This window comes from Staurois parvus, unplaced genomic scaffold, assembly GCF_062004578.1.
Source record: "Staurois parvus isolate SC_StPar_1 unplaced genomic scaffold, SC_StPar_1.0 ptg000090l, whole genome shotgun sequence".
NCBI classification, from domain to species: Eukaryota; Metazoa; Chordata; class Amphibia; order Anura; family Ranidae; genus Staurois; species Staurois parvus.
Window position 1 is genome coordinate 2,267,221 of NW_028317886.1, and position 27,899 is coordinate 2,295,119.

At 40.9% G+C, this 27,899-nt stretch overlaps 1 protein-coding gene across 3 annotated transcripts in view; it reads left to right on the forward strand.

Annotated features, from left to right (window-relative positions):
• Nucleotides 1-27,899, forward strand: part of SPOCK3 (SPARC (osteonectin), cwcv and kazal like domains proteoglycan 3) — a 526,000-nt gene that overhangs the window by 433,787 nt on the left and 64,314 nt on the right. For all 3 annotated transcript variants that reach the window (XM_089670354.1, XM_089670355.1, XM_089670353.1), the window contains one exon: nt 26,503-26,622. In XM_089670354.1, the coding sequence (XP_089526480.1) occupies nt 26,503-26,622 (120 nt within the window). The remainder of the gene's footprint in view (nt 1-26,502; nt 26,623-27,899) is intronic.

Below are 27,899 nucleotides of genomic sequence, written 5' to 3' on the forward strand. Positions count from 1 at the left end.
TCAATGCTGCAGAAATTTTTCTGTACCCTTCCCCAGATCTGTGCCTTGATACAATCCTGTCTTGCAGGTCTACGGACAATTCCTTGGACTTCATGGCTTGGTTTGTGCTCTGACATGTACTGTTAACTGTGGGACCTTATATAGACAGGTTTATGGTTTTCCTATTCATGTCCAATCAACTCAATTTCCCACAGGTGGACTCCAATCAAGTTGTGGAAACATCTCAAGGATGATCAGTAGAAACAGGATGTGCCAGAGCTCAACTTTGAGTGTCATGGCAAAAGCTGCGAATACTTACAGTGGGGATCGAAAGTTTGGGCACCCCAGCTAAACATTTGTATTACTGTGCATAAAGAAGCCAAGGAAAGATGGAAAAATCTCCAAAAGGCATCAAATTACAGATTAGACATTCTTATAATATGTCAACAAAAGTTAGATTTTATTTCCATCATTTACACTTTCAAAATAACAGAAAACGAAAAAATGGCGTCTGCAAAAGTTTGGGCACCCTGCAGAATTTATAGCATGCACTGCCCCCTTTGCCAAGCTGAGACCTGCCAGTGTCATGGAAGACCAGGTTATGTCAATCTCAAAGGTTTTAAATGCCCAGACTCATCTGACCTTGCCCCAACAATCAGCACCATGGGTTCTTCTAAGCAGTTGTCTAGAAAACTGAAACTGAAAATAGTTGACACTCACAAAGCTGGAGAAGGCTATAAGAAGATAGCAAAGCGTTTTCAGATGTCAATATCCTCTGCTCGGAATGTAATTAAGAAATGGCAGTCATCAGGAACAGTGGAAGTTAAAGCAAGATCTGGAAGACCAAGAAAAATATCAGACAGAACAGCTCGCAGGATTGTGAGAAAAACAATTCAAAACCCACGTTTGACTGCACGATCCCTCCAGAAAGATCTGGAAGACAATGGAGTTGTGGTACACTATTCCTCTATAAAGAGATACTTGTACAAATATGGTCTTCATGGAAGAGTCACCAGAAGAAAACCTCTTCTACGTCCTCACCACAAAAATCATCGTTTGAACTTTGCAAATGAACATATAGACAAGCCTGATGCATTTTGGAAACAAGTTCTGTGGACTGATGAGGTTAAAATTGAACTTTTTGGCCGGAATGAGCAAAGGTACGTTTGGAGAAGAAGGGGCACAGAATTTAATGAAAAGAACCTCTGTCCAACTGTTAAGCATGGGGTTGGATCAATCATGCTTTGGGGTTGTGTTTCAGCCAGTGGCACAGGGAACATCTCACGAGTAGAAGGAAAAATGGATTCAATAAAATTTCAGCAAATTTTGGATGGTAACTTGATGCCATCTGTGAAAAAGCTGAAGTTAAAGAGAGGATGGCTTCTACAACTGGATAATGATCCTAAACACACCTCGAAATCCACGGGGGATTACATCAAGAGGCGTAAACTGAAGGTTTTGCCATGGCCTTCACAATCTCCTGACCTCAACATAATTGAAAATCTATGGATAGACCTCAAAAGAGCAGTGCGTGACAGACATCCCAGAAATCTCAAAGAACTGGAAGACTTTTGTAAGGAAGAATGGGCAAAGATACCTCAAACAAGAATTGAAAGACTCTTGGCTGGCTACAAAAAGCGTTTACAAGCTGTGATACTTGCCAAAGGGGGCAGTACAAGATATTAACTCTGCAGGGTGCCCAAACTTTTGCAGCCGCCATTTTTTTGTTTTCTGTTATTTTGAAAGTGTAAATGATGGAAATAAAATCTAACTTTTGTTGACATATTATAAGAATGTCTAATCTGTAATTTGATGCCTTTTGGAGATTTTTCCATCTTTCCTTGGCTTCTTTATGCACATTAATACAAATGTTTAGCTGGGGTGCCCAAACCTTCGATCCCCACTGTATGTGTTTTTTTATTTTTTTATTTTTAATAAATTGCAGAGATTTCAAAACAAACTCCTTTCATGTTGTCATTATGGGGTATTGTTTGTAGAATGTTGAGGAAAAAAATGAATTTAATCCATTTTGGAAAAAGGTTGTAATATAACAAAATGTGGCAAAAGTTAAGCGCTGTGAAAACTTTCTGGATGAACTGTATCCCATCACCTCCTTATTACATTTACTCCTTATTATCCTCAGTAACATGCCCACCTTTCCTTTTGAACCACTGTTCTGTGTACCATTCAGCCTTAATCCTGTCCTATACGCCATATCAATTTCTGTTTAGTTAAATTACATTTTGGTCCTTTCTTTCCTTCTCCTATACATCCTCCTACCCTTTGTTGAGGTGGCATTGTTTGAGGAAAGGACATATTTTGCTAACATTTATGATAGTAATATGCACTATAAAACTGACAAAATATTCAGAAGATTCAGAGATATAAACAGCAGAATTGAAATGCAAATATCAACTATTTCGGTCAATATTTGCTCTTCCTGATCTTGTTTGCCATATCTACTGTTGATTGTCCTAATGAAGGGGCACCCCACTGGCTAATAGGAAGGCTTGGGAGTGGGAGGGCTAGGACCAACTTTAATTTTTACAGGAAAAGTGTGTAATTATTCAAATGCCTGTAGCTCTGTATATTTACATTTCTGCTGCTTTGGACTCACAGTTTGCACTGAAGGCAAATTAGTAGTGATTATCAACAGGAAGAACAAATCTACAGTACAGTTGCAGATTATATTTATGTTTTAAAGACAAAATATTTTATAACATTACCCTTCAAATATGAACAAGTATGGAGTTAGCTGGTTTAGATAAACAACATTACTTTGTCACCCTATGTTTAGTCTGAATTGTCCTGCTTTAAGCGGAACATTTCTGTCATGGAAGACTTAATTACTGCCTCAGCAACCCTCAAAAAAGATGAAAAAAAACAAAACCATCTCTTCCCTCCTTTACATACTGTATTTCCAAGAGTGAAATTAGAACACTTCTCTGATATCATATTTTTTGTTCTGTTGTTGCTATGTATAGCCATTATAGAAGGGGTGTCGAACCTTTTAACTTTCCTGGATCACATTGGAAGAAGATGTATTGTCTTGACCCACACATACTGCAAAATACACTAACAATAAGGATAGCTGATGAGCAGAAAAAGTCAGGTAGATCCCAAGTTAACGATCGCTGATTTGGACAATATACCTATCTGAAACTTCACTTTTTTTTGTAATATTTTTAATTAGAAAAATAAAAGAGGTCAACATAAAATTAGTGTTATATCGGACACTGTTATTTATAAACTAAAGTACCAATATCTGGTTGGATGGATGTAGTAGCAATTCTCAATGAATTCCCTTGGCGCTGAGATATTTCGGTTCTAATTTTGCACTTTGTTTGCTTCATACTTGAAAATAGTTTTTCATAAATATAGGTGCTGCTGAAAACTGATGACATGAGTAAGGTTTGATTGTGAAGAGTGGGATATTTTTCTTTGGTTGGACATCCCTGCGTTATAGCCAAACTGCTCGGCTAAATTGATGCTACAGAGGGTGGTTTTAAAACAGCATATCTACTGCCAGCTGGAGTGGAGGTAACAGCTGGAGTGGCCGAAAGTGGCAGTCACGGTCAAGTGAATCTATCTTTTCCTGATATTCCAATCCTTTTGCACAGGGTAAATCTCTTACAACATAAGAACTTGCTGTGATACGAAAGCCTGCCTGTTCAGCAATAGATAACTACAAGATTAATCCATAGCTCACTGTTTTAAAGCAGAAGTCTAGCTTAAAAATTCTCTATAACTATAGTAAGCTAACCTATTTGTAATGAAGGGTATGCCAATCAGGCAGCTCGATTCTGGACAAATCTTCAATACAGGAATTCCCATCCTCATACTACTGCTGAAATTATGGTGCTGCTGTAAAAAAACGTTCCTGATGAGGACCCACCTCCTCCTCCCTTATCCTCCACTGAGAAACATCTTTCATTTCTTTCACTGCCTGTAACATGATCTGTGAATTGTAGAGAGAACCCAGTAACTCATCAGGCTCTCCTGCATTTAAAGATCATGCTACAGAAAGTAAAAGCAAGAGAGAGTGAAGGGAGTGGGTCATTGGGACTGTTTCACAGCAGCTTCATGGAAGACTCAATCCTATTAACCCCAGCAGTGAAGAAGTTCAGAGACAGGAAGAGAAAAGGGCATATGTGCAGTAAAGATTTCTCAAGGCTCCAGTGTCCTACATGATGTCGGACATTCTTCATTACAAGTTAGTTAACTCACTAATTTTGTGGAAATATTTTTTTATATGGCTAAACCTCACCTTTAAGCAATATTTAGCTTCAGTGGTGCATGGTGGTGGTAGGCTGGATAAATTCAGGGGGGCAAAAAATATGTCTCCATATGAGCAATAAAACAAATATTATACATTATGATAAACATCCCGCACTGATTAGATAACAATGTGAAGTTGACACCAGACTAATCCCATCATATAGGAGCCTCCAGGAGGGCTTGCCAACAGACAACAATAGGTAACTCAATTAGCTCAATTAACAATGGGACAAGGCCACAGTAAACACATCACACCTTAGTAAAGCAGAGTTCCAGTTGATTTAAAAAAAATAATAAAAGTCAGCAGCTACAAAAACTGTAGCTGCTGACTTTTAAAATACAGACACTTTCCTGTCCCACGATCTAGCTGTGTCCTCACCACAGCTGGTTTCACCGGCCGTCTTCTCTCTCTGGCATCTTCAGTGTAGGCATCCTGCTGTGATAGCTTGTGGCTTCACAGCTGGGTGCCCACTGCGCATGCGCATGCCCATTGTAAATGGTCCCATAGTCTTCTGGGACCTGTCACGTGTCCCAGAAGACTACGGGGAGGGAGGGGGGGGACAACTTCAGTTTCCGATCACAGCGTGATCGCAGCGGAAGTGGGAGCAGATACCTGTCAAATTTGGGTACCTGCTCCTCAAAGGTGCCAATGCTTAACGGAGAGCGGAGACAATGCATTAAAGTGGAACTTCCCCTTTAGGGTGGAGCTCCGCTTTAAAGAGATTACACATAAAAAGCAGGAGACCTCAGCATCAGGTTGTTTTGAGCTGATTACATTAACATCTGCTGTGAGTCTCTGTGTCTAGGAGGGAGTTTGAAGCAGTCAATGCAGGTTTGGACACTGAGGCCCAAATCTGTATGCTGGTCCTCTAGTTCTCAGAGTCTGTGTGTTTTGGATAGACATGGACTTGAATCCAAAATAAACTACTCCAAAGGTCCCCCCAGGCACAAACCTCCCAAAGAATAGAGCCCCCTCAGATGCCAAGGCCATGGTCAGTAGGCAAGAGGTTAGCCTGCAGTCCCCTCTAAAAGGCCCTGTCCTGGTTGGGTCTGTCATAGTTACTTTAACTGACAATTGTGCGGTCATGCAACGCTGTACATAATTTTTTATCCACAAATGGAGCTTACTTTTGGTGTTATTTGATCACCAGTAGGTTTTTTATTTTTTTTAAACAAAAAAGACCAAAAATTTTGAAAAACTAAAAATTATTTATAATATATTATGATTTATATAATATATAATAATATAATTATTTAACAATAATACTTTCTGCTATAAAACATATCTAATAAAAAACCAATTTTCATAAATTTAGGCCAATATGTATTCTGCTACATATTTCGCCATAAGTGTGTATTGATTGGGTTACGTGAATGTTATAGTGTCTACAAACTACAATATATATATACTGGAATTTATTTATTTTTTAATATGAGTAATGGCAGCGATCAGCGACTTATAGTGGGACTGTGAAATTTCAGCGGACAATCTGACACTAAATGACACTTTATGGGAACCAGTGACACTAATACAGTGATCAGTGCTAAAAATGTGCACTGACACTGGCTGGGAAAGAGTTATCTAGGGCGATCAAAGGGTTAAATGTGTGCCTAACCAGTCTTTTTGTGTGTACTTTCAGGTGCTTTCACTAAGGGATGTGTTGGATTTTATTCTCTGCTTTTCAGGAAAACAAAATCCAGCACGTCCCCACTGACAGGATAGAGCTCTGCTTTCTTTACATAGGTACAGTGAAGGAAATAAGCATTTGATCCCCTGCTGATTTTGAATGTTTGCCCACTCACAAAGAAATGATCAGTCTAAAAATTGAATGGTAGGTGTATTGTAACACTGAGAGACAGAATAGCAACAAAAAATTCAAAAGAAATGCATGTCTAACAAATTATGCACTGATTTGCATGTTTATGAGGGAAATAAGTATTTGATCCCCTTCACAAAACATGACTTAGTACTTGGTTGCAAATCCCTTGTTGGCAATCACAGAGGTCAGATGTTTCCTGTAGTTGGCCACCAGGTTTGCACACATCTCAGGAGGGATTTTGGCCCACTCCTCTTGGCAGATCCTCTCTAAGTTGTTAAGGTTTGGTGGCTGACGTTTGGCAACTTGAACTTTTAGCTCCCTCCACAGATTTTCAATCAGATTAAGGTCTGGAGACTGGCTAGGCCACTCCAGGACCTTAATGTGCTTCTTCTTGAGCCACTCCTTTGTTGCCTTGTCCATGTGTTTTGGGTCATTGTCATGCTGAAACACCCATCCACGACCCATTTTCAATGCCCTGGATGAGGGAAGAAGGTTTTCATCCAAGATTTGACGGTACATTGCCCTGTCCATCGTCCCTTTGATGTGTTGCAGTTGTCCTGTCCCCTTAGCAGAAAAACACCCCCAAAGCAAAATGTTTCCACCACCATGTTTGACAGTTGGGATGCTGTTCTTGGGGCCATAGGCAGCCATAGGCCTCCTCCTTCAAACACCGCGAGTTGAGTTGATGCCAGTGAGCTAAATTTTCGTCTCATCTGACCACAACACTTTCAATCAGTCCTCCTCTGCATCATTCAGCTATTCAGTGGCAAACTTCAGACGGGCCTGGACATGTGCTTTATTGAGCAGAGGGACCTTGCGGGCACTGCAGGATTTCAATCCTTGTTGGCATAGTGTGTTACCAATTCTTTTCTTGGTGACTGTGGTCCCAGCTGCCTGGAGATCATTGACAAGATCCTCACGTGTAGTTCTGGGATGTTTCCTCACTGTTCTCATGATCATTGACACTCCAAGATGTGAGATCTTGCATGGTGCACCAGACCTAGGGAGACTGACAGTTGCTTTGTGTTTCTTCCATTTGCGAATGATTGCACCAACTGTTGTCACCTTCTCACCAAGCTGCTTGGCGATAGTTTGGTAGCCCAGTCCAGCCTTGTGTAGGTCTACAATCTTGTCCCTGACATCCTTGGACAGCTCTTTGGTCTTTGCCCTGGTGGAGAGTTTGGAATCTGATTGTTTGATTTCTCCTGTGGACAGGTGTCTTTTATACAGGTAACAAAATGAGATTAGCAGCACTCCCTTTAAGAGACTGCTTCTAATCTCAGCTTGTTACCTGTATGAAAGATACCTGGTAGCCAGAAATCCTGCTGAATGATAGGGAATCAAATACTTATTTCTCTCATGACCATGCAAATCAGTGCATAATTTGTTAGATATGCATTTCTTTTTAATTTTTTGTTGCTATTCTGTTTTACACTACACCTACCATTCGATTTTTAGACTGATCATTTCTTTGTGAGTGGGCAAACATTCAAAATCAGCAGGGGATCAAATACTTATTTTCTTCACGCTATGTGATCCGGCACAGGAGTGCCATTCTGCCACCGTATAACTAGGTTATGCGATCGGCAAGTGAAAGCCTATGAAAAAAATCTATGTATATATTGTAATCTGATACTAATGTTAAACCAAGCACACACACAATATTGAAATATTCTGGAATAAACTACAGAAGCAATAGTTTAAGATGATAAGATGACATACTTTGAAATGGCAAAAAAACGTTCTGGTTAACAAGCATTTACTGCACTGCTAATGAGAATTCACAGTGCTGGTACCTTAAAGGTATTGTATGCTTTCAAATGTTTTCATTGCTTTAACTGGGTATTAAAGCAGTTATATTTCCTGAGCTTTTTTTGCCTTTGCTTGTAAATGATGGGCTCACATGTTATATCTACAGTTTGTAGTGTTGTGGCCGATTGGTTCCCCTATGTCCATATATTGCTAGCTACCCTGTTTCAATCCACCAAGAAGACAGGGTAGTGTCACACAGTATTCAGTCCGTGCCTCTCCATCCCCTCTGTTTTGCATGTCAAATGTGGGTGTGCCAATGCAATAAAATACCAGCTGCATGGAAGGCACCCTGTGTAGCTTTCACATACTTAGCACTAGACTGAGAGACCCAAGGATTGTGGGATATACAGTTTTTTTCACAGGAAATGTCAGTTCTCCCATTGCAGACAAGGTCATGCATTATCCTGTGCATTGCCATGACAAATAGCTGATATTTCTACAGAAACTGTTTACACAGAAGTATGAATATTTACTCTACTATAGGCTTTGTGTACTGGTTAACAAATGACACCATGAAACTATATGATCAGTGCACATATTAATCAGGTGAAAACACAAGGTGCAGGTAGGAATGTTTACAAGGCCTTTAACCACTTGTCCTCCTGTGGATTTACCCCCCTTTCTGATCAGGCCATTTTTTGCGTCACGGCATTGCATTACTTTAACTTATAATTGCACGGTCATGCAACACTGCACCCGAATGAAATTTACGTCCCTTTTTTCCCATTAATTGAGCTTTCTTTTGGTGGTATTTGATCGCTTGTGATTTTGTATTTTTTCTGCTATAAAAAAAGACCAACAATTTTGAGAAAAAAAAAACAATATTTAAAAAAAACAAAATCCCAATACTTCTGTAAATTAAGCGTTTACAAATGGCGGTATAGATACTGGATTTTTTCTTTTTAATTCTTACTAGTAATGGCAGTGATCAGGGACTTATAGCGGGACTGCAGTGGACATTCTGACACTGGGGGGAACTGAGTTGGTTGATCAGTACTAAAGAAATAGCACTGACACTGTACTAATGGCACTAGGCAGGAAGGGGTTAACATGAGGGCCGATCAAAGGGTTAAGTGTGTGCTGGGAGTGTTTTACTAGGGAGCGGTGTCAGTGTGCTTCACTGTAAGTACACTGCTTTGGATGGCTGTGCTGTGCAAAGCCATCCAAAGCAGTGTGCCCGAGCTGACAGGGAGGAGAACTGTTAGTAAACAAAACATTTCTTCCCCCCGTCGGAGATCGTCAGAAATCACAGGGCCACGGCAAGTAATCACCAGCTGAGACCTGGTGACTGACAGCGGCGGCGCAGGTGCATCCAGCGTGCACCCCCTACCCAGAAATGCAAAATCACGTATATATATATATATATATATATATATACATGATTTTGCGCACCCGTGCCGCCCTATAGCAGTATTTCTGCTATAGAGCGGATGGGAAGCAGTTAATATCAATTCACAAGAGTCTAATTGTTTACTTATTGTAGAATCAGCAGCCCAAACCAGCTGTGGTGTTATCAGTAATAAAACAACTAAATATTATATTCTTTCTGGTTTTATCTACTGATAAGCAAAATTAGAGAATCTATGTAAAACCCTTTGGAGGAGGTCTCAAAAGTTGGATTAAAGGTCTCCCGATTTTAGGTGGCTGCCCACTGCTGACCCATATTCTAAACAAAAAAGATATCTTGTAAAGTACTATTTTAGCAGAAAAATTGGTTTAGATAACTATTAATTACAATATATAATTTTTTACTAGATTAAATTTGACTTGTATGAACTTTGTTTTATATCTAGAAAGATTGATTTGAATACTAGAAATGCCTATAGTTATTATAAAGTAATTCTTGGCAGAGGAATTCATCTAATCAAGTATGCATTTTTTGATTACTACATAACCTTCTACAACCTTTGGTACTTGTCTTTTTTTTATTAAATATTCATTTGTCAGTCTCTTGAGTAAGATTACACGTAGCTTCAATAGATACAAATTACTGTCAGTGAATTTAAGACTAGGCATTAAAGGTTAAACAAACCGTGTGTGTGTGTATATATATATATATATATATATATATATATATACACACACACATTATATTGTCAAAGTATTGGGCCAGCCCTCCAAATCATTGGATTCAGGTGTTCCAATCACCTCCATGGCCACAGGTGTATAAAATCAAGCACCTTGGCATGCAGACTGCTTCTACCAACACTTGTGAAAAAATGCAAAAATGAGTTGCTCTCAGGAGCTCAGTGAATTCACATGTGGTGCCATGATAGGTTGCCACCTGTGCAATAAGTCCATCCGTGAAATTTCCTTGCTACTAAATATTCCACGGACAACTGTTAGTGGTATTATAACAAAGTGGAAGCAACTGGGAACAACAGCAACTCAGCCACAAAGTGGTAGGTCATGTAAAATGACAGATCGGGGTCGGTACATGCTGAAGCGCACAGTGCGCAGAAGTCACCAAACTGTCTGCAGAGTCAATAGCTAAAAACCTCCAAACTTCGTGTGGCCTTCAGATTAACACAACAACAGTGCGTAGAGAGCTTCATGGAATGGGTTTCCATGGCTGAGCAGCTGATCCAAGCCTTATATCACCAAGTGCAATGCAAAGCATCAGATGCAGTGGTCTAAAGCACGCCACCACTGGACTCTTGAGCAGTGGAGATGTGTTTTCTATAGTGATGAATCACACTTCTCTGTCTGGCAGTCCGATGGACGTGTCTGAGTTTGGCGGTTGCCAAGAGAACGGTGCTTGCCTTACTGTATTGTGCCAAGTGTAAAGTTTGGTGGAGGGGGGATTATGGTGTGGGGTTGTTCCTCAGGGGTTAGGCTTGGCCCCTTAGTTCCAGTGAAGGTAAATCTTAAGGCATCAGCATACCAAGACATTTTGGACAATTTCATGCTCTCAGCTTTGTGGGAACAGTTTGGGAATGGCCCCTTCCTGTTCCAACATAACTGCGCACCAGTGCACAAAGCAAGGTCCATATAGACATGGATGAGGGCATTTGGGGTGGAGGAACTTGACTGGCCTGCACAGACTCTTGACCTCAACCCGATAGAACACCTTTGGGATGAATTAGAATGGAGACTGCGAGCCAGGACTTCTTGTCCGACATCAGTGCCTGAACTCACAAATGTGCTTCTGGAAGAATGGTCAAACATTCCCATAGACATAATCCTAAACCTTGTGGAGGGCCTGAAGCTGTTATTGTTGTAAAGGGTGGCCCAACTCAATATTGAACACTATGAACTAAGACTGGGATGCCATTAAAGCTCATGTGTGTATAAAGTCAGGCGTCCCAATACTTTTGGCAATATAGTACGTGTAGATCTATATATATATATATATATATATATATATATAGATATATTATTATACAGGACTTATATAGCATCGACAGTTTGCCCAGCGCTTTACATTATGGAGGGAGACAGTACAGTAACAATACAGTTCAATAAAAGAGGGATTAGAGGGCCCTGCACCTTGGAGCTTACAATCTAGGAGGGAGGGGATAGTGGTACAAGAGGTAATTAGCTGTCGGGGATGGAGTGGTTGGGGGAGTAGGGGATTCCAGTAGTTAGCCGGGGTCAGGGTAGGCTTCTTTGTAGAGATGAGTTTTCAGAGTGCACCTAAAAGTGAGTAGGGTAGGCTGATAGCTTGAGGTAGGGAGGTCCAGAGGATGGGTGAAGCCCATGAGAAATCCTGGAGACGAGCATGGGAGGAGGAGACAAGGGAGCTAGAGAGCAGGAGGTCTTGCGAGGAGCGGAGAGTATGGTTTGGGTGGTATTTAGAGACAAGGTCGGTGATGTAGTTAGGGGCAGTGTTATGAACGGCTTTGTACATCAGTGTTAGTGTTTTGAATTTTATCCGCTGGGCAATTGGAAGCCAATGGAGGGATTGGCAGAGAGGGGTGGCAGATACAGAGTGGTTAGAAAGGTGAATGAGTCTGGCAGCAGCATCCATGATGGACTGGAGTGGGGATAGCCTGCGATGAGGTAGGCCAGTAAGGAGGGAGTTACAGTAGTCAAGGCGTGATATAATAAGGGAGTGGATGAGTTGCTTAGTGGTTTCCGACGTTAGGAACGGTCGTATCTTGGAGATGTTGTGGAGGTGAAGTCTACATGAGTTTGTCAGTGATTTGACCTGGGGCTGAAAGGACAGATTGGAGTCTAGGATTACACCTAGTACCCTGGCGTGAGGGGTGGGACTGATGGTAGTGTTGTTGATCTTAATGGAGAAGTCGGGGGGGCATGGGCTGGGGGGAATACTAGAAGCTCAGTTTTGGAAAGGTTGAGTTTGAGGAAGTGGAGTGACATCCAGTCTGATATGTCACTTAGTAGGCTGGTGATCCGATCTGAGACTGAGGGGGTGAGGTGAGGGGTAGAGAGATAGATTTGTGTGTCGTCGCCATAGAGATGGTAGTTGAAGCCGCCTGAGTTTATCAATTGGCCAAGGGAGGAGGTGTAGATGGAGAAGAGGAGGGGTCCGAGGACAGAGCCTTGAGGGACCCCGACAGAGAGAGGGAGTGAAGGGGAGGTGGCAGCGTTATAGGTAACACTGAAGGAGCGCTGCAATAGATAGGACGAGAACCAGGAGAGAGCGGAGTCTCTGAGGCCAAGAGAGTGCAGTTTTTTGAGGAGGAGGGGATGGTCAACCGTGTCAAAAGCCGCAGAGAGGTCAAGTAGTAAGAGTATAGTATAGTGGCCATTGGTTTTGGCAGTTAGTAAGTCATTGGTGAGTTTGTGTAGGGCAGTTTTGGTGGAGTGTAGGGGGCGGAAGCTGGACTGTAAAGGGTCGAGAAGGTTGTTGTCGGTGAGATGGGAGCTTAGGTGATTGTAGACTAAGCGTTCTAGGAGTTTAGAGGTTAATGGCAGTAGGGAGATGGGTCTTAGGGTGTTCAGGTCGGAGGGGTCCAGGGAGGGTTTCTTAAGTATGGGGGTGATGTGCGCGTGCTTTAGAGGGGAGGGGAAGGTACTGGTGGAGAGGGAAAGATTGAAGATGTGAGTGAGGGAGCATAGGATGGAAGGGGACTGCAAGAGTTGTGAGGGGACAGGGTCCAGGGGGCAGGTGGTGGGGCAGGCTTCGGAGAAAATCTTAGTGACCTCTTTGGTGGTAGTGAGGTCAAGGGAGCAAAGTGTTGAGGGGGTTATTGTGTGAGGAGTGCTAAGTGGGATGGGTGTCTGAGCAGTGGCGAAGTCCCTACGAATTGCGTCAATCTTGTTTTTGAAGTGGTTGGCAATCTCGTGGGCAGTAAGTGAGGTACTGGGCGGAGGTGGAGGCGGAGAAAGTAGGGAGTTAAAAGTTAAGAAGAGCCGGCGAGGATTGGAGGAGAAGGTATTGATGAGGGTAATAAAGTAGGCCTGTTTGGCAGCGTGAAGGGAGGAAGTGTACGTTAAGAAGGCAGATTTGTAGTGGGTGAACGCTTGTTGGGATTTGGTTGTACGCCATAGTCGCTCCAGGGCACGACTATGTCGTTTGAGGTTGGGGGTGCAAGTGAGTCTAAAGGGGCTGCAAGCGAGTTGTTGTAGGCAGTAGTGGCTAGGTCAGGGCAGGACAGGGGATGGATGGTGTTGTAGAGTTGGTCAGTTGCAGAGTGGAAGGGAGCAGGGTTCCAGTTCCGGAGGTTTCTGTTGGCAATTGTTTGGCGTTTCGAGTGATAGGTGTTTGAGGACGAGGAGATGGAGAAGGTGATGAGGTTGTGATCGGAGAGAGGAAATGGGGTATTTGTGAGGTTGCAGGGAGTGCAAAGGTGAGAGACGACAAGGTCAAGAGTGTTCCCGTCAGAGTGAGTGGAGGACTGTATGCAGTTAGTGCAAAAGAAGAGGTTTTGTGGAAGAGTTGGGATGTAGCTGGGTTATTGATGTTGATAGGGATGTTGAAGTCTCCAAGAATGATAGTGGGTAGCTTAGAAGAGAGAAAGAAGGGTAGCCAGGCGGCGAAGTCATGAAGAAAGCAGGACATGGGTCCAGGAGGCTGGTAGATCACTGCAATTCTCAGAGAGATTGGAGAGAATAGCCGGATGCAGTGGGTCTCGAAAGAGGAGAAGGAAAGAGAGGGAGGGTTAGGGAGGACTTGGAAGATGCTCAGTGGTGACAGGAGCAAACCAACCCCACCACCTTTTCAACCACTGGGTCTGGGTGAGTGGGTCCAGATGAGAGTGCTGCGGGGGAGGCAGTCTGTTGCTTGGACCCAGGTTTCAGTGATCGCTAGGAGGTTAAGGGAGCCGGAGACAAAGAGGTCATGGATGGAGGTGAGCTTGTTGCAGACTGAGGGGGCGTTCCAGAGTGCGTATGAGAACGGCAGGGTGGTTTTGGGGAGACAGATATAAGATTATATATATAGATATAAAAGCTTGTGTCCTTTTAATTGGACTCAAAGATGAACAGATGAATGTATCCCTATTTCCTAGATAGATGGATGGATGAATGGAGTTTTTGAATGGGGAGGGGCTCTGACGTCAGGACGCTTAAAGGCAACAACACAGCAAGTATATTGGAGTGTGGTAAACACATTGAGGATCCTGTATTTTGTACAGAAAAGTGATTTGAATTTCATGAAAAAGGTCCCTAGGAAGCGTCAAGACCCTCTGCTGGGAAAAGGGAAAAACTCCATTCATCGATCCATCTAGGAAATAGGGATACATTCATCTGTTGATCTTTGAGTCCAATTAAAGGAACACAAGCTTTTATAACCTGACTTAACGGTTTGGTCATATACGTCAGGTGAGAGCACAACTGGTGAAGGTACACACAATCTAAGATTGGTGGACTACACGCTATTTATTTTGTATTACACCACTAGAAGATACACCAAAATTACGGATTATTCAAAGACATGCATGGAGCACCAGCATGATTGCGCTATCACGCTGCTGAATTGATCCTGGACTTTTTCATTTAATTTAACTAATTTATCATTTCTTTATTTATGTATGTTTATACATTTTATATCATCACCATTGGCAGTGGAGCGCGGCACCTTGTTTTTGACTTACATACTTTTGTCCTAGTTTAAAATGTCGTTTTCAAGAAAATGTGAGCTGTCTATGGGTCAATGGAGTGATCACGTTACAGTGAAGAGGACATTAGGGTGTTCACACCCAACAGCATATTGTTTCTCACAGTTTGACACAGCAGCTGTTTTTTAGTATGTTTACATTATTTGATGGGATATATCCTGGGCTCAAAAAGTGCACTTAGCACAGTTTGATTCAATTTAATACATAGCATATGGAATATTTAGTAAAGCCCTGGAGCTGCGCACCACTTCCAAGGGGTAAAATTAACTTTATTGAAAACATATGCAACACTCACCAACTTAATCAATTGTGCAATGCAATAAACGTATGCAATAAACATATAATCAAGGCTGGTATCCTTAATGTTAATTGAAACAATAAATACATTGAATAAACATGCAGGATACGAAGGGGGCTCTCATAGTGCAGTATTAACAATTTTAATTGTTAAAAACCAATTAAATAAATGAAAAATAAAACCTGGCTGAAAGAATTGCAAAGCTGCCACTGCCTCTCCACACAGCAGAATGTGACGTCAGCAAGCTCAATGCATGTTTCTTGTGGCACTGAGCAGCATATATCCTCTAAAGCAAGGCTGCAAATTCAGGGCTGCTGTGCAGGAGCTGTGGTGGATCAGTCTTCAGTGTAATTGAGGTACAGAAACATCAATCCCAAGGAAAATAGCAGAAAAAAATGAAACAGGGCGCATTCTCCTCGTGCATTAATGCAATAACCAAAATTTTTTTTTTTATTAAAAAGATGCAAAAACATACTCACAAGCCATAAAAGGTCATAAAAACAGAGACAAGAAGTCAAAGCTGCTAATCGTGGACAGCATGCGTCCTCAGGCAGAGTGCTAACGCGTTTCGGGAGTCGAACTCCCTTCCTCAGAGCATGATTGGCACCTTTGACTTCTTGTCTCTGTTTTTATGACCTTTTATGGCTTGTGAGTATGTTTTTGCATCTTTTTAATACATTTTTGGTTATTGAGTTTGTGAGATGGGGAAACAGCTCTCATTGTGAATTAAATGTTTTGAAATGTTTTACTGACATTCTGCTTTTTAGCCACAAGATGTCACTGTTTTTCTAACACAGCCGCAGACTGCATAGATATTTCTATATTCAGGAAGGGGTGGGGTTTTACACATGGGAGCTCAGTGAACAGGAAGAGAGACTGCAGCCATGTTTTGATGATGGTGAAGGAAAAGAGTCATGTGAGCAGAGAATCCGTTGGCATCCAGGTGTGAGAACTGCAGCTAGTGAAGCTGATTGTGTTCAAGACGCTGATCCTGTTCAGAGAAAGGAAGATCGCTGACAGGAAGGCTGATGAGATTGCATGCTTGTTGGAGAGACATTTGTTCTGTTCTGAGTCACCAGCGAATACAAGGCAGACCCAGGTCAGTAAGATCGTGCATGCACCTCATGTCAGTGTTGGCACCTCCAGAGACTGAGACAGGCTTATAGTTAGTTAGTTAGGGTCTCTGTGTCAGGCCACAAGTGTTGTTACTGATCATTGGAAGGACTCCACAACTTAAAGTGACATTTCACATTGGAGAGCTAATAAAATCCTACAAACTCAAGCCAGACTGGCGTTTTGCTCAGAAGGAATACTCAGGCATGTGCTACAGGACCAGTTATGGGAGGGGGAATACTGTAGATTTGTGTAAGATTGTAAGCTGTTGTGCTGCACCACAGGCTAGCCCATACCGTACACCCATACACTGATTCCTGCTCTTTTAGGGTAATAACAGGTAAGGTGTGGCAGCTTAGTTGTGCCCACCAGTAGGTAAATTACTTCACTTTCTACCTTCATCCATCAGAAGGTGCCGTGCTGTGCAGTACAAGGGTCTCAGCCTTTGGGCTGGGTGTATGTAAATTTATTGTATGCTTCCAGCATTTGTGGTTGTGTTTATTTGCCAGTAAAATTCTTTTGTGGCAAAACCTGGTGTTGGGTTTCTGGTTACTGTTGGAGATCCCAAGGAAAATAACCAATGTGCTGTTTGCCTCTGTTTGGGAGGTAATATTTCTGGTAAACTTAATACCTACTTACCGGGTTTCTGTGTGCTTCATTCCTGATATCTGCACATCCAGGATTTGAATGCCACGTTGTATTTTTCATGCCTGTTGGTGGATTATACATAGGATACAATTATTTATATTTATATATTGATGAACTGTTTATGGACACTTTATGTATGGCACATTTCAATTGAATTTATTAAATTTAATTTATATATTTATGAACTGGTTATGGACATTATGGGTTCTATTTACTAAAACTGGAGAGTGCAAAGTCTGGTGCAGCTCTGCATAGAAAGCAATCGGCTTTCAGGTTTTATTGCTAAAGCTTAATTGAACAAGCTGAAGTTGGAAGCTGATTGGCTACCATGCACAGCTTCACCAGATTCTGAGTGCACCAGTTTTAGTAAATTGCCCCCATATGTATGACACATGGATTTATTTAATTTATTCAATTTATTTATTATCTCAGTTAATTTTATGGATACAAGGATTGATTTTATGATTATATGTTTATTGCAGTGCACTGCTCTGCTCTGCACAATTAATTTAGTTGGGGGTGCTACATTTGTTTTAGATATTTTAGGGAATTAATATATATTAGCTCCTTGCTAGCTGCCCTGGTACAGACCACTAGCGCAGACTGTGAGTTTTATTTTATTTATTTTTTTTAAATCCTCTTATTTGTTCGGCAAATGCAGAAAGACACTCAAACCAGCATCATTCCTCTGAGCTAGGATCCTGGGTGGAGGGTCATTGTTTGTGATGAACAATAAAGTTGATTTTGCCCTTTGAAAGTGGTGGGTGTCTCCAGAGTTTTGTTAAAGGTGTATGGGAGAAACAAACTCTCAAAGAGTGAGCAGCTGCAAGTTGAAGTTCAGGATACATTGTTCTTAGGAGCAGTTTCATCCTTGTAACATAGCATATAGAATGCAGTAGTCAGGAGTATGTATCATACAGCATTCTTTAAAGTGTGCCAAGTTCAGAAATGTGTAACATATAACATAATGCAATGAGTGCAGTGATCAGGACTTTGTGACATAAAGTACAGCATACAGAGTGGAGCAGGCATAAGTCTGCAACATAAATCACAGTATACAAAGTGAAATATGTAATGTACAGTACTAAATACAGAATGCAGTGGTCAGCAGAATATAGCATGAAACACAGTGTGTAGTAACCAGGAGTATGTAACATACCCTCCACGCAAATCCAACACCTCCTGCGCTCAGGGACCCAGATCAAAAGAAGGTCAATCGAATAAAATTATAAATGTTCATCCAACTCCTGATGAAGTCTCAACATGTGATGTAACACGTAGAGTATGCTGGGGACGTCAAGCCACATTACAGCAAGCACACAGGCCACCATCTTAGTATAGGAAAACATCATTTGAACACACAGAGAGTTTATCCTGCAATGTCCCAGATGGACACTTTCAAATGTGAGTGGAAATTTTTGTATTTTAATAAAGGTATTTTATTTACAATACTACACTATGAGGAGTATCTTTTTCATATGTATGGAGTGGAGTTGGAGGAGATAGTAAGCTGATGGTGGAAGAGTAGTTACATCTATATACCTACCCGGTCAAAAGGGAAAAGCGCAGTTTGCCCTGGGATACAGGTCAGACATTAAGGTGAGTGCAATAGTGTGTCGGGGGTGTGTGGACACTGAAGAGGGACACTATTGCACTTCGGTTGGATTTGAATATCACATGAAGCACGGCAGTATTAAAGGCACAATTCACTATAAAAACTGTTTACCACGTGGATATATGAGTGATTAATGATAAATTTGGAACTTATTATTTTATCATTTTTTTGATGGACATATGTTTAATCTTGGATAATTTCAACGCACATTTGGGCACATGCGTTTGTCACTTATGACACAAGGATGTGCACGTTTTTGTATGTATATTTGCTATTTATTGGAGTATTTCTGTTTACTACACACAATGATATATGTTTATGGTATACATTTACTTATAACACTAGTATATTAGAGCATTATTTGTGCGCTGCAGATACACTTTTTCATTGATATAGACTGTAGTAGAGAACAAAAAACAAAGCGCAACAACCTTGCGCATTACCTCAGTAATCAATTCATAAATTTATTTATAAATTATACTCACAAGAGTAGAAGTAAAAAAGGCATATGACATCCAAAACCAAACACAGGGTTAGGAGACATGTGCAAGTTCCATCCGGAAGGGAGATAAAGTCTTGGTCAACTGACGCGTTTTGAAGGGGGGTCCCTTCTTCCTCAGAGCTTTTTTACTGCTACTCTTGCGAGTATAATTTACCAATAAATTTATGAATTACTTACTGAGGTAATGTGCAAGGTTGATGCACTTTGTTTTTTGTTCTCTACTACAATACACACCCTCCACATAAAGAATACCCCTTGCTTTGAAAGAACGACCCGGCATTGGTGTCAGTGATGACTTGCATGAGAGATGAGCTAAACCACTGCTGGCTCTGCCAAATACAGTCAGCACTATAACTATTTGTGCACAGCTGGGTGGAGGGTCAGCCCACAGAATGATGCCTAAAGCAGGCAGAGTATCAAACAAGAGATCTGGGGCGCATTCCCAGGTGATGGGACTTGTAATGCCCCTGCATATGATCTTCCTCTCCTGGAAATCACTATTCATTGTTTTCCACCTGGCCTGGCCAGGCCACTCCACTGATTTGGAACTTTGCTTTTGTTACCCTATTATAAAGCAGTCCTGAGGTTAGTAGTCTGGAAGAGAAACGCACACTTTGTTTTTACTCTGAGCTTCAAATGAACCCCCATCACTTGCTATGAACAGATACTCAGTTTGTTAGCCAAATAGATGATGTTTTCTTTCATTTGTTTTTACTACTGTGTATGGTATGTATCCAGTCATACCTTAAAATACTCAGGCTATTTTATATCTTCTTTTTAATAATGTTGCTTATCTGACCCACTTAGCACCATACTTTCTCTTACTGCTTCTCTGTGCCATCCTTATTCTCAATCACCCTTACATTGAGGGCTGTTGTTAATCAGTGCAACAAAAATCATCATCCATCGCAGTTACAAATAGTACATGTTCTAATTGACAGTATTCCGAATTATCCAGTGGGTGGCTGGTTGACAGCTGATCCAACCCTTTGTGTTATTCTTTTTGAAAGATTTCAACACAGAAGTAAATAGGTTCAGTCATTCTCCAACCTCCAACTCATACTTGGGATGCAATTTGGAAAGTGTTTTTTCATGGAAATGTGTGCTATCTAGGGGCCAATGGAGTGATCACGTGTTACAGTGAAGGGGGCACAAGGAAGATGTGACAATGACAGCACTTGTGGTGGCTTTGTCCTCATGCAATGTTGACTTACAGCTGCTGTTTTTTGGCTTATCACTTTTTTTTCTACAGCCAGTAAACCCCCCAGCATGTCCATGCACACATAGACTAATCAACGTTTTTTGGCTGTGGGTTTCTAGAGGAGTTTTTAGCTGTAAAAATGCTCTAACGCTGAAAAACGCAGCAAAACACGGTAAAACGTTGCAAACCAGCATTTCTGGACTTTTTTTGACCCCAAAAAATTTTGGGGGGTAAAAATAGCACTAAAAAAATGCAAACTCAGGAAAACACCACTAATCGCGGCTAAGCACTAATGCAGAAACGCTTAAAACAGCTGAATACTGTTTTTAACATGACTTTACACAGCTAACGTTACCAGCGTTATCAAAATGTCCAGTGTGCATGAGGGCTTAATGACAGCATATATTTTTGCCTGGCTGCACAGCTCTGTGAAATATTCAAGTAGTATTCAGCAAAAGAGTCCTGAACATACACAGAAAGACTTTTGTTTGGTAGTCTCTGTTAACTAAATTCCATTTCCATTCCATTTTAAACTGGGTGGCCTATAGATCATTTAAATGTACCCCCTTATTAGCCCCAGTAACTTACCCACCTTTTTTCAGTGCACTCTTCATCCCTCATTTTGTTGTATATTCCATACCAATCTCTGCATTCTTGATCTCTCCTCTGCTGCTGCTTTATAAGGTGGTATCAAAAAGTTTTGAGACTTTATCTATGTTTACACGCTATTACCTTCACAGCAATACAGTGCTCCCAGTGTTCCTGACACTTCTGGAATGTGTCCTAGAAGACTTCTTTTCGAATCATGTCAAGCACCTTTTTCTATTGATGCTAGATCTCCACAATATTGTCAGAGCCTTTGAATTGGATCTTCATCTTTGGGAAGAGGGCAAAGTTTGCAAGAACCAAATCTGCTGAGTAGGGTGGGTGCAGAAGTGAGATCATTGCCGCCTGGGGGCTAACTTGACAGCAACATGGTGCATGTTCAAATCACACTTGAGGATTGCCTGGACTGTTCCGCTTGACACACCAACAATGGCAACAATGTTGTGGATTGTTTTCTGATGATCATCACAAGTTGCCAAATGGTTTTGACATTTTGACATTTTCGGGGGCTGAGCTCATTGAAGTTCTTCCTGATCTCTTGTCGTGTTCCAGTGATGTTACCTTCAAAGTAGTCCCCCTGCACAGCAATACATCGCTCCCAGCATTCCTGCCACTTCTGGAATGTACATAATATAAACACAAGTCCAGCCACCATAAACAGTGATAATCCAGTATCAACTTTATGTCAATCTTGAAACAAACACCCATGTGCGAATCCGACACCAGATGAAATGAATACACTCACCAGAGCTATATGCTGATTAAATTATAAACCAGCATGATAGCATTTTGCTCTGTGAGCGATGATCTGCAGGATATCCCAGTAGAGGAACAGCAACCAATAGTGATCCAATCAGCACATATGGAACAGCTAGGCAGCACATATGGAGCAGCTAAGCAGCAAAACGGTCTTCCAATAACATGGGCAAAGCTCGAGGAATCAGAAGAGATATGATAGTGCAGTACGTTTAAAACCAGTAAAATTTTATTAGTAAAGTATAACACTCACAATTTTTTTTCATTTTGCATAGAGTAAGGGAGGGTTATAATCCCTGTCATTTTATTTTTTGCTATCAGAGTACCGTTTGAGAGATTTACTTTTACTTCCTGTCCCATAGCCAAACAAGAAGTGAGAGGAAATCCCTGCAAATTAAAAGAATTTCTTGGGGACCCCCAGGTCTCCAGAACTAGTGTCCCCATTTGAAAATGTCTCCACAATTACTTTTCTGGGAACAACCCAAAAATTGGGATTTTCTTTCACTTTCAATGATGATGGTAAACAGGTCAAATAGAGAGGGTGAATCCCCCTAACTGGGGCACAGACAGCAATGAAAACTGACAGGTGTTTTAATCCCTCTCCACTCCTGAAACTAAAACAAAAGTTTTGCCTTTGGTTATACTTTAAGAAAGGGACATGTTTTGCTACTTATTGTAGCATTGTTAGGCACTACAGTATAAAGGCAATGAAATGAATACAATGTAATTCTTCATTCATACTGATCTAATGTTATATCTCTATTCTCGAACCTTTGATATGTAAAATATAATTTTAGTGCCAGAATCCTAACCCATAAAGGCGAGCTACCAAAGTAAACTCACCTTATGCCGCGTACACACGATGAGAATATCGGACGAACGATCAGCCGTTTTTGTTCGTCTGCTAGTCTCACATCGAAAGTGAAGAGGTTACTAAAGATACAAAAATTCTCCTATGAAAGAAAAGAATTTCGAAAGTGATGTCATGTATTGCGTTGTATTTGTATTGTATTTTCAATCAACTACTGTACTGATTAAACGAAAATCGTACGATCTGGTATTGTACGAGAATATTTTTTTGCGCTTGTCTCTTCGGATATTGTCGTACAAATTGTCGTGATCAGCTCTCAAAAGTTGTGTACTAACGATCCGATTATCGGACGATCGGTCCTCCTACGAAAATTTTTGTACGATTTTTTTATAGTGTGTATGAGGCATTATAATGTGAAAATATCTTTGTTTGTAGCAACTGATAAAGTATTACATGCTCAAACAAGAGGCTTGCTTAAGTGTTAACATTCTATCTTTTTCTTCAGTTTAAAGCTAAGTATAATAAATATTTTAGATCTACAAAGATTGTTTTTTTTCATCCAGTTGACTTCTTGTAAAATGAATTTGACAGTCCTTGTACTATAATTCATTTTATTTGTTCTGTATATCACAAAACTGTGTGTAAGAATTTGACAGTGTGTCAAGCAAAGTTGAATAACTGAATTCATGTGCACCAACTAGAGAAAGAAAACAGTTTTTAAATGGGTGAACAATTGGAAGCCTAAGGGTTGAAATTCTGTTGTTCTGACAGTACTAAGAAAATGGAGCAGACACTCTTTTACAGAAAGTAAGGCAGTGCTTTGCAGGATTTGTGTTCTTTTTCCAGCATTAAGTTGATTGTATTTTAAAATTTTCATTGGAAACTGTAAAAGCGTTTTTATTAATCACTTGACAGAGTTGACACTTCTCTCCCCCTCTGCCTCTCTCTTGCCTCACTGTCTTTCTCCTTTCCTCTGTCTCTGATCACCACTTAATGTCTGTGAATGGACAGTGAAAGGAGAAGCAGCTGAGAATTGAGCTCATCTGTTCATCACTCTGTTATCTCTTTCTACCACCATGCTTCCTGTCAATACATGAACTGACTGCTTCACTGTACTGATTCTTCCTCTTACATTCCAGCTCACTGTACAGAGGCTGCAATAGGTTGATACTGGGTAAAATTCAAGTATACGCTGCTTGTATGTAAAAATAGGTGGGGTTTTCTTCTGTCTGGTGTTAGGAATATCAATTTATGCCAGCCTCCTCCATGCAAACATCCAGTTCCTTTGGGAAAAATGCAATTCATACACCTATATGTGTGATGCAAAATTTGACTTCTTTATTATTGATCAAGCTTTAACCACTTCCCGTCTGGCCCATGTACATAACCGGCAGGACGGGAGCTGTGCCAAAGTCTTTCCCTGCCTGCTGTGTCCCGTACACCGATCGCTGTACGGGACCTCTGTGTGAGGTCCCGATCATGTGATCACTGATTGGCCAATCAGTGATCACATGAATAGTAGTAAGCAAGATGTCACTTCTAACATTATTGCTTACTGCTTGTGAAATCTGTGAATGATCAAAGAGGTCACATGGTACAAGGCAATTCACAACAGCCTTGTACCATGAGATAAGCTGTGACCAATCACAGCCTGCACAGTATTTCTCAGTGACTGCAAGAATGCAGCCAGAGAGAAGGAGAATAGATTGCTTTTACAGCCTTTATGGGTGTAAAAGCAATCAGTGTAAAAAAAGAAAAAAAAATCTTCATCACCCCCCACAAGAAGTACAGTGCCACTATAGTGAAACTGTACTGCTAGGGTGACAGTATGTTAAAATGTTATTTATTTGCAAAATTGTATAAGAAAAACACTTTTTTCAAAATTTTTTGACTTTTTCATTTATATAACAAAAAAATAAAAATCCCAGTGGTGAATAAATACCACCAAAATAAAGTTTTATCTGTCTCAAAAAAATGCTAAAAAATTCATACGGGTATAGTGTTGCATGACCGCGCAATTGTCATTCAAAGTGTGATAGCACTGAAAGCTGAAAAGAGTTAGCTATTTTAGCACAGCAGAGGAGTTGTTAAGCTCTAAGTGAAGATGTGTAGAAAAGTGTTAGACAAGTGTCAGACTATCTCCCTGCTTTTTATACCCAATTATTTTTTTCTAATTTGCCAAATTTGCTTTTTTCTATTGTTGCTGTTTCTATAGTTTTTTTTATATATGCTGTTTATTTAAAACTGTTTAAAACTGATATCTTGGTATTCTTGCCTATTCATCCAGTTACTCTTTTCCCCAAAATTAATAGTTTGCATCATTATGTAACTGGCATATTCCATAATTTTAGTAGAGAGAGCTTGGAGAAGCAACTTTAATGTGTTTATAAGCCCACAACAGTAAAATAAGACTGTATATGCATTAAATCATGCTTGTTATACTCACTGTAGCACCCAGGGGCGGACTGATAACTCATGGGGCCCCCGGGCAATAGGGGATCATGGGGCCCCTGTGTCCTTGCCCCAACTCAAAAAAGCCTATGAAAAAGGTACCAGGGGCATCTCATGGGGCCCCCTACTGACCCCGGGCCCTGGGGCAGAGCCCGAATTTCCAAATGGTCAGTCCGCCCCTGGTAGCACCTAAGGGGTTAATCCCCTGCACTGTGTTAAAAGGCTGTTCGATCCTGTCTTCTCTGATATTCCCCTTCTTTTACTGTTCCCAATCCACCTGCCATAGTACATAGCAGCAGTGGCAAGTATGCACATGCTCTGTTTTGTGCGTATTGCTAGAGAGTTTTTTTTTTGGTAGGGTGCATGTGATCGGCACACGGCCAATCAGCACTGTCAGGACAGAGGGCTAGGGGTCATGCAACCTCATAGTACAGTCAGAGGAGAATTAAAACTCCTTCTGCAAGATTAACCAGTGCTTGGCCACACATGGATAGGAGTCACAAGACTTCTATATACTGCTAACGAGAAAAGGTATTTAGCAGATTATATTTACTAAAATAATTGCATTTCCATGTTCGGTATACTGTGGAAGACCGGATATTATGAATGCAGGGTCCTGGGTTTAGTAAAACTTTGATCATTCAAACTAATTTTTTTCTGTAATTTCTTGTGCTCTTAATTGTGAGTCTTTCAAGTTTTCACTGTATTTTCACTGTATTTTACACTTTGGGACTTTGAGATGTTTGGATGACACCTTTTGATGTCAACTTAAAAAGTTAGGGAACAAAGAAAAATATATTTTGCAATAAAATAATGCATTGTATGGAAAAATAAAAAACATGTTTTCCAGATCAACGATATTTGTACTGAGTCATACGTGGATATTAATAACTTGCATTAATGTGCAAGCCCCATAAAAGTCAAGTTTGTAGAGGAAAGCACCAGTTCATTTACTTTTTTGGGTGAAGATTTCAAATGTAGTTGCTCAATAGGAAGAAAGGCCACACAGAAATGTAAAGTAGCTTAGTATTTTACTTGTTTTCTTCCTTTCAAGCTTATCTATAAAATATATACCTGGTATGGGTTATGAATTATGATTTGTTTTTTCAGTTTTAAACATGTTAGTATTTAGATTTTTTGATTAAAAAAGCTTTTCTTTATTTGATGTATACACGAGATTTATACACATATTTTTAATTATTAATTTTGCCATTGCAGACTGTAAAAAAAGTAATATACTTACAATTAATTTTTAGCATTTTAATGACCTTTAATGACCAACACACCTCCAAAATGTATGTGCTCTGTAATGAACTGCAGTGCAGCATAATGTACAGTATCTTGTGTGTTGCATTGTTCTGAGAAAAAATGTAGACAGCACTTATGTTTTCGTGCTATAATCCATTGTAGCCCATTTATTTTAAATGAGTTTAACACAGTACACTGCAACTGGTGTCAACTCACAAAAAATATATAATGAGTTGTGATGTAAATGGGCCCTGACTATTTTGAACGTGGCTATTATTATTTAAGTCAAATATGTTGTGTAAATGAAAAAAAAAAGTTTACATTTTTTTTCTCTTTCAGTTTGCACTGATCAGGAGTTCAGGGAAATAGCTAACCGACTAAGAGATTGGTTTAAAGCACTTCACGAAAGTGGATTCCAGAAAAAGAAGACTAAATCAACTTCAAGACCAGAGAGAAGCAGTAAGAAAATATAATTGTTCTAAAGCTTATGATATTTACTGCAGATATGTAGAAAGATTTGAAAACCCAGTCCAGTTATGTATGCAGTAAAAATGAATCACAAGTGTTTTTATACAAAAGAGCAGCACTGTTACAGTGCACAGTACTCTCAATCTAACTTGCTTGCAGGAGGATATAGGAGTGATTTCATTACTGATTCTTTACTATCCCATTGCAGTCACTCTGGGCAAAATCTAGAGCCCTTGATCCCATTATAGCCCATCTTTTTTCTTTTTCCTGAGTCCTCATTCACGTAATTTTCTATAGTGACTCTTCTGGGAGTGATGACAGTGATCCACTGCTGCAGTCTGGTCCAGAAATAACCGGTTTTGTTGCTGCTTCTCTTCATCATCACACTGTTGGTAGAGTAGTCAAGACCTGTGAGAACACTGATGAACAGCCGAGGGGAAGTGTCCACATCCTCAGGCACCAACGTTGACACTTGAAGTTGGACATCCCTACTCTGCATTCCAGAAGAAAAAAAACTCAGGACCAGGCACACCATGTGACATGCCTTCAGGTAAGTATTTTGGGCTTTTAATGTACTGTTTTACCCAAGGAAATTGGGAAACACTGAGGGGTTTCCTAGAGATCATCTTTAACTGTACTGAAGTTTACCTGTAACGTACTAGGAGCGCAGAGAGAGAGCACACGGAGACAGATTGCACGGAACCCGACATACGGGTGTTTATTGGGGGGTTTCATGGGGTTACAGACGATCAGGCAGCTAGTACACAGAACAACACAAGACACAGCGATACAATAAAGTTCTTAGGATGGCAATATGGGACAACAGGGGGCAGATAGTTTACCGGGTTCAAAAGGACAGAGCGGCGGTACCGCAGGAGTTGGAGTCCATGGGCAAGGCTTTTGGGCAGAACTGGGCTAAGTCTTTTAGGCAGAATTGGGGTTAAGTCCAGCACAGGCTGAGATCCGGGCAGCACGGGGTTAATCCAGTTACTGGATGCAGGGACCAGGACACAGAGGGTTAAAGTCCACACAGGCAGAGATCCAGGCAACACAGGGTTAAAGTCCACACAGGCAGAGGGATCCATAGCAGGTTCACAGTGGAGTATGCTAGTGAGAGGGGAGACCAGTAAGGAGGTCTGGCTGCAGCTCAGACCTCACTCACACTGACAGGGGAAGCAGCCAGAAAATACACACAGGGACCGGGGGGGCCCGCTCCGCATTATATACGAAGCCGGGCGCGTTGCCGTGGTAACCCAAGACTTAGCATT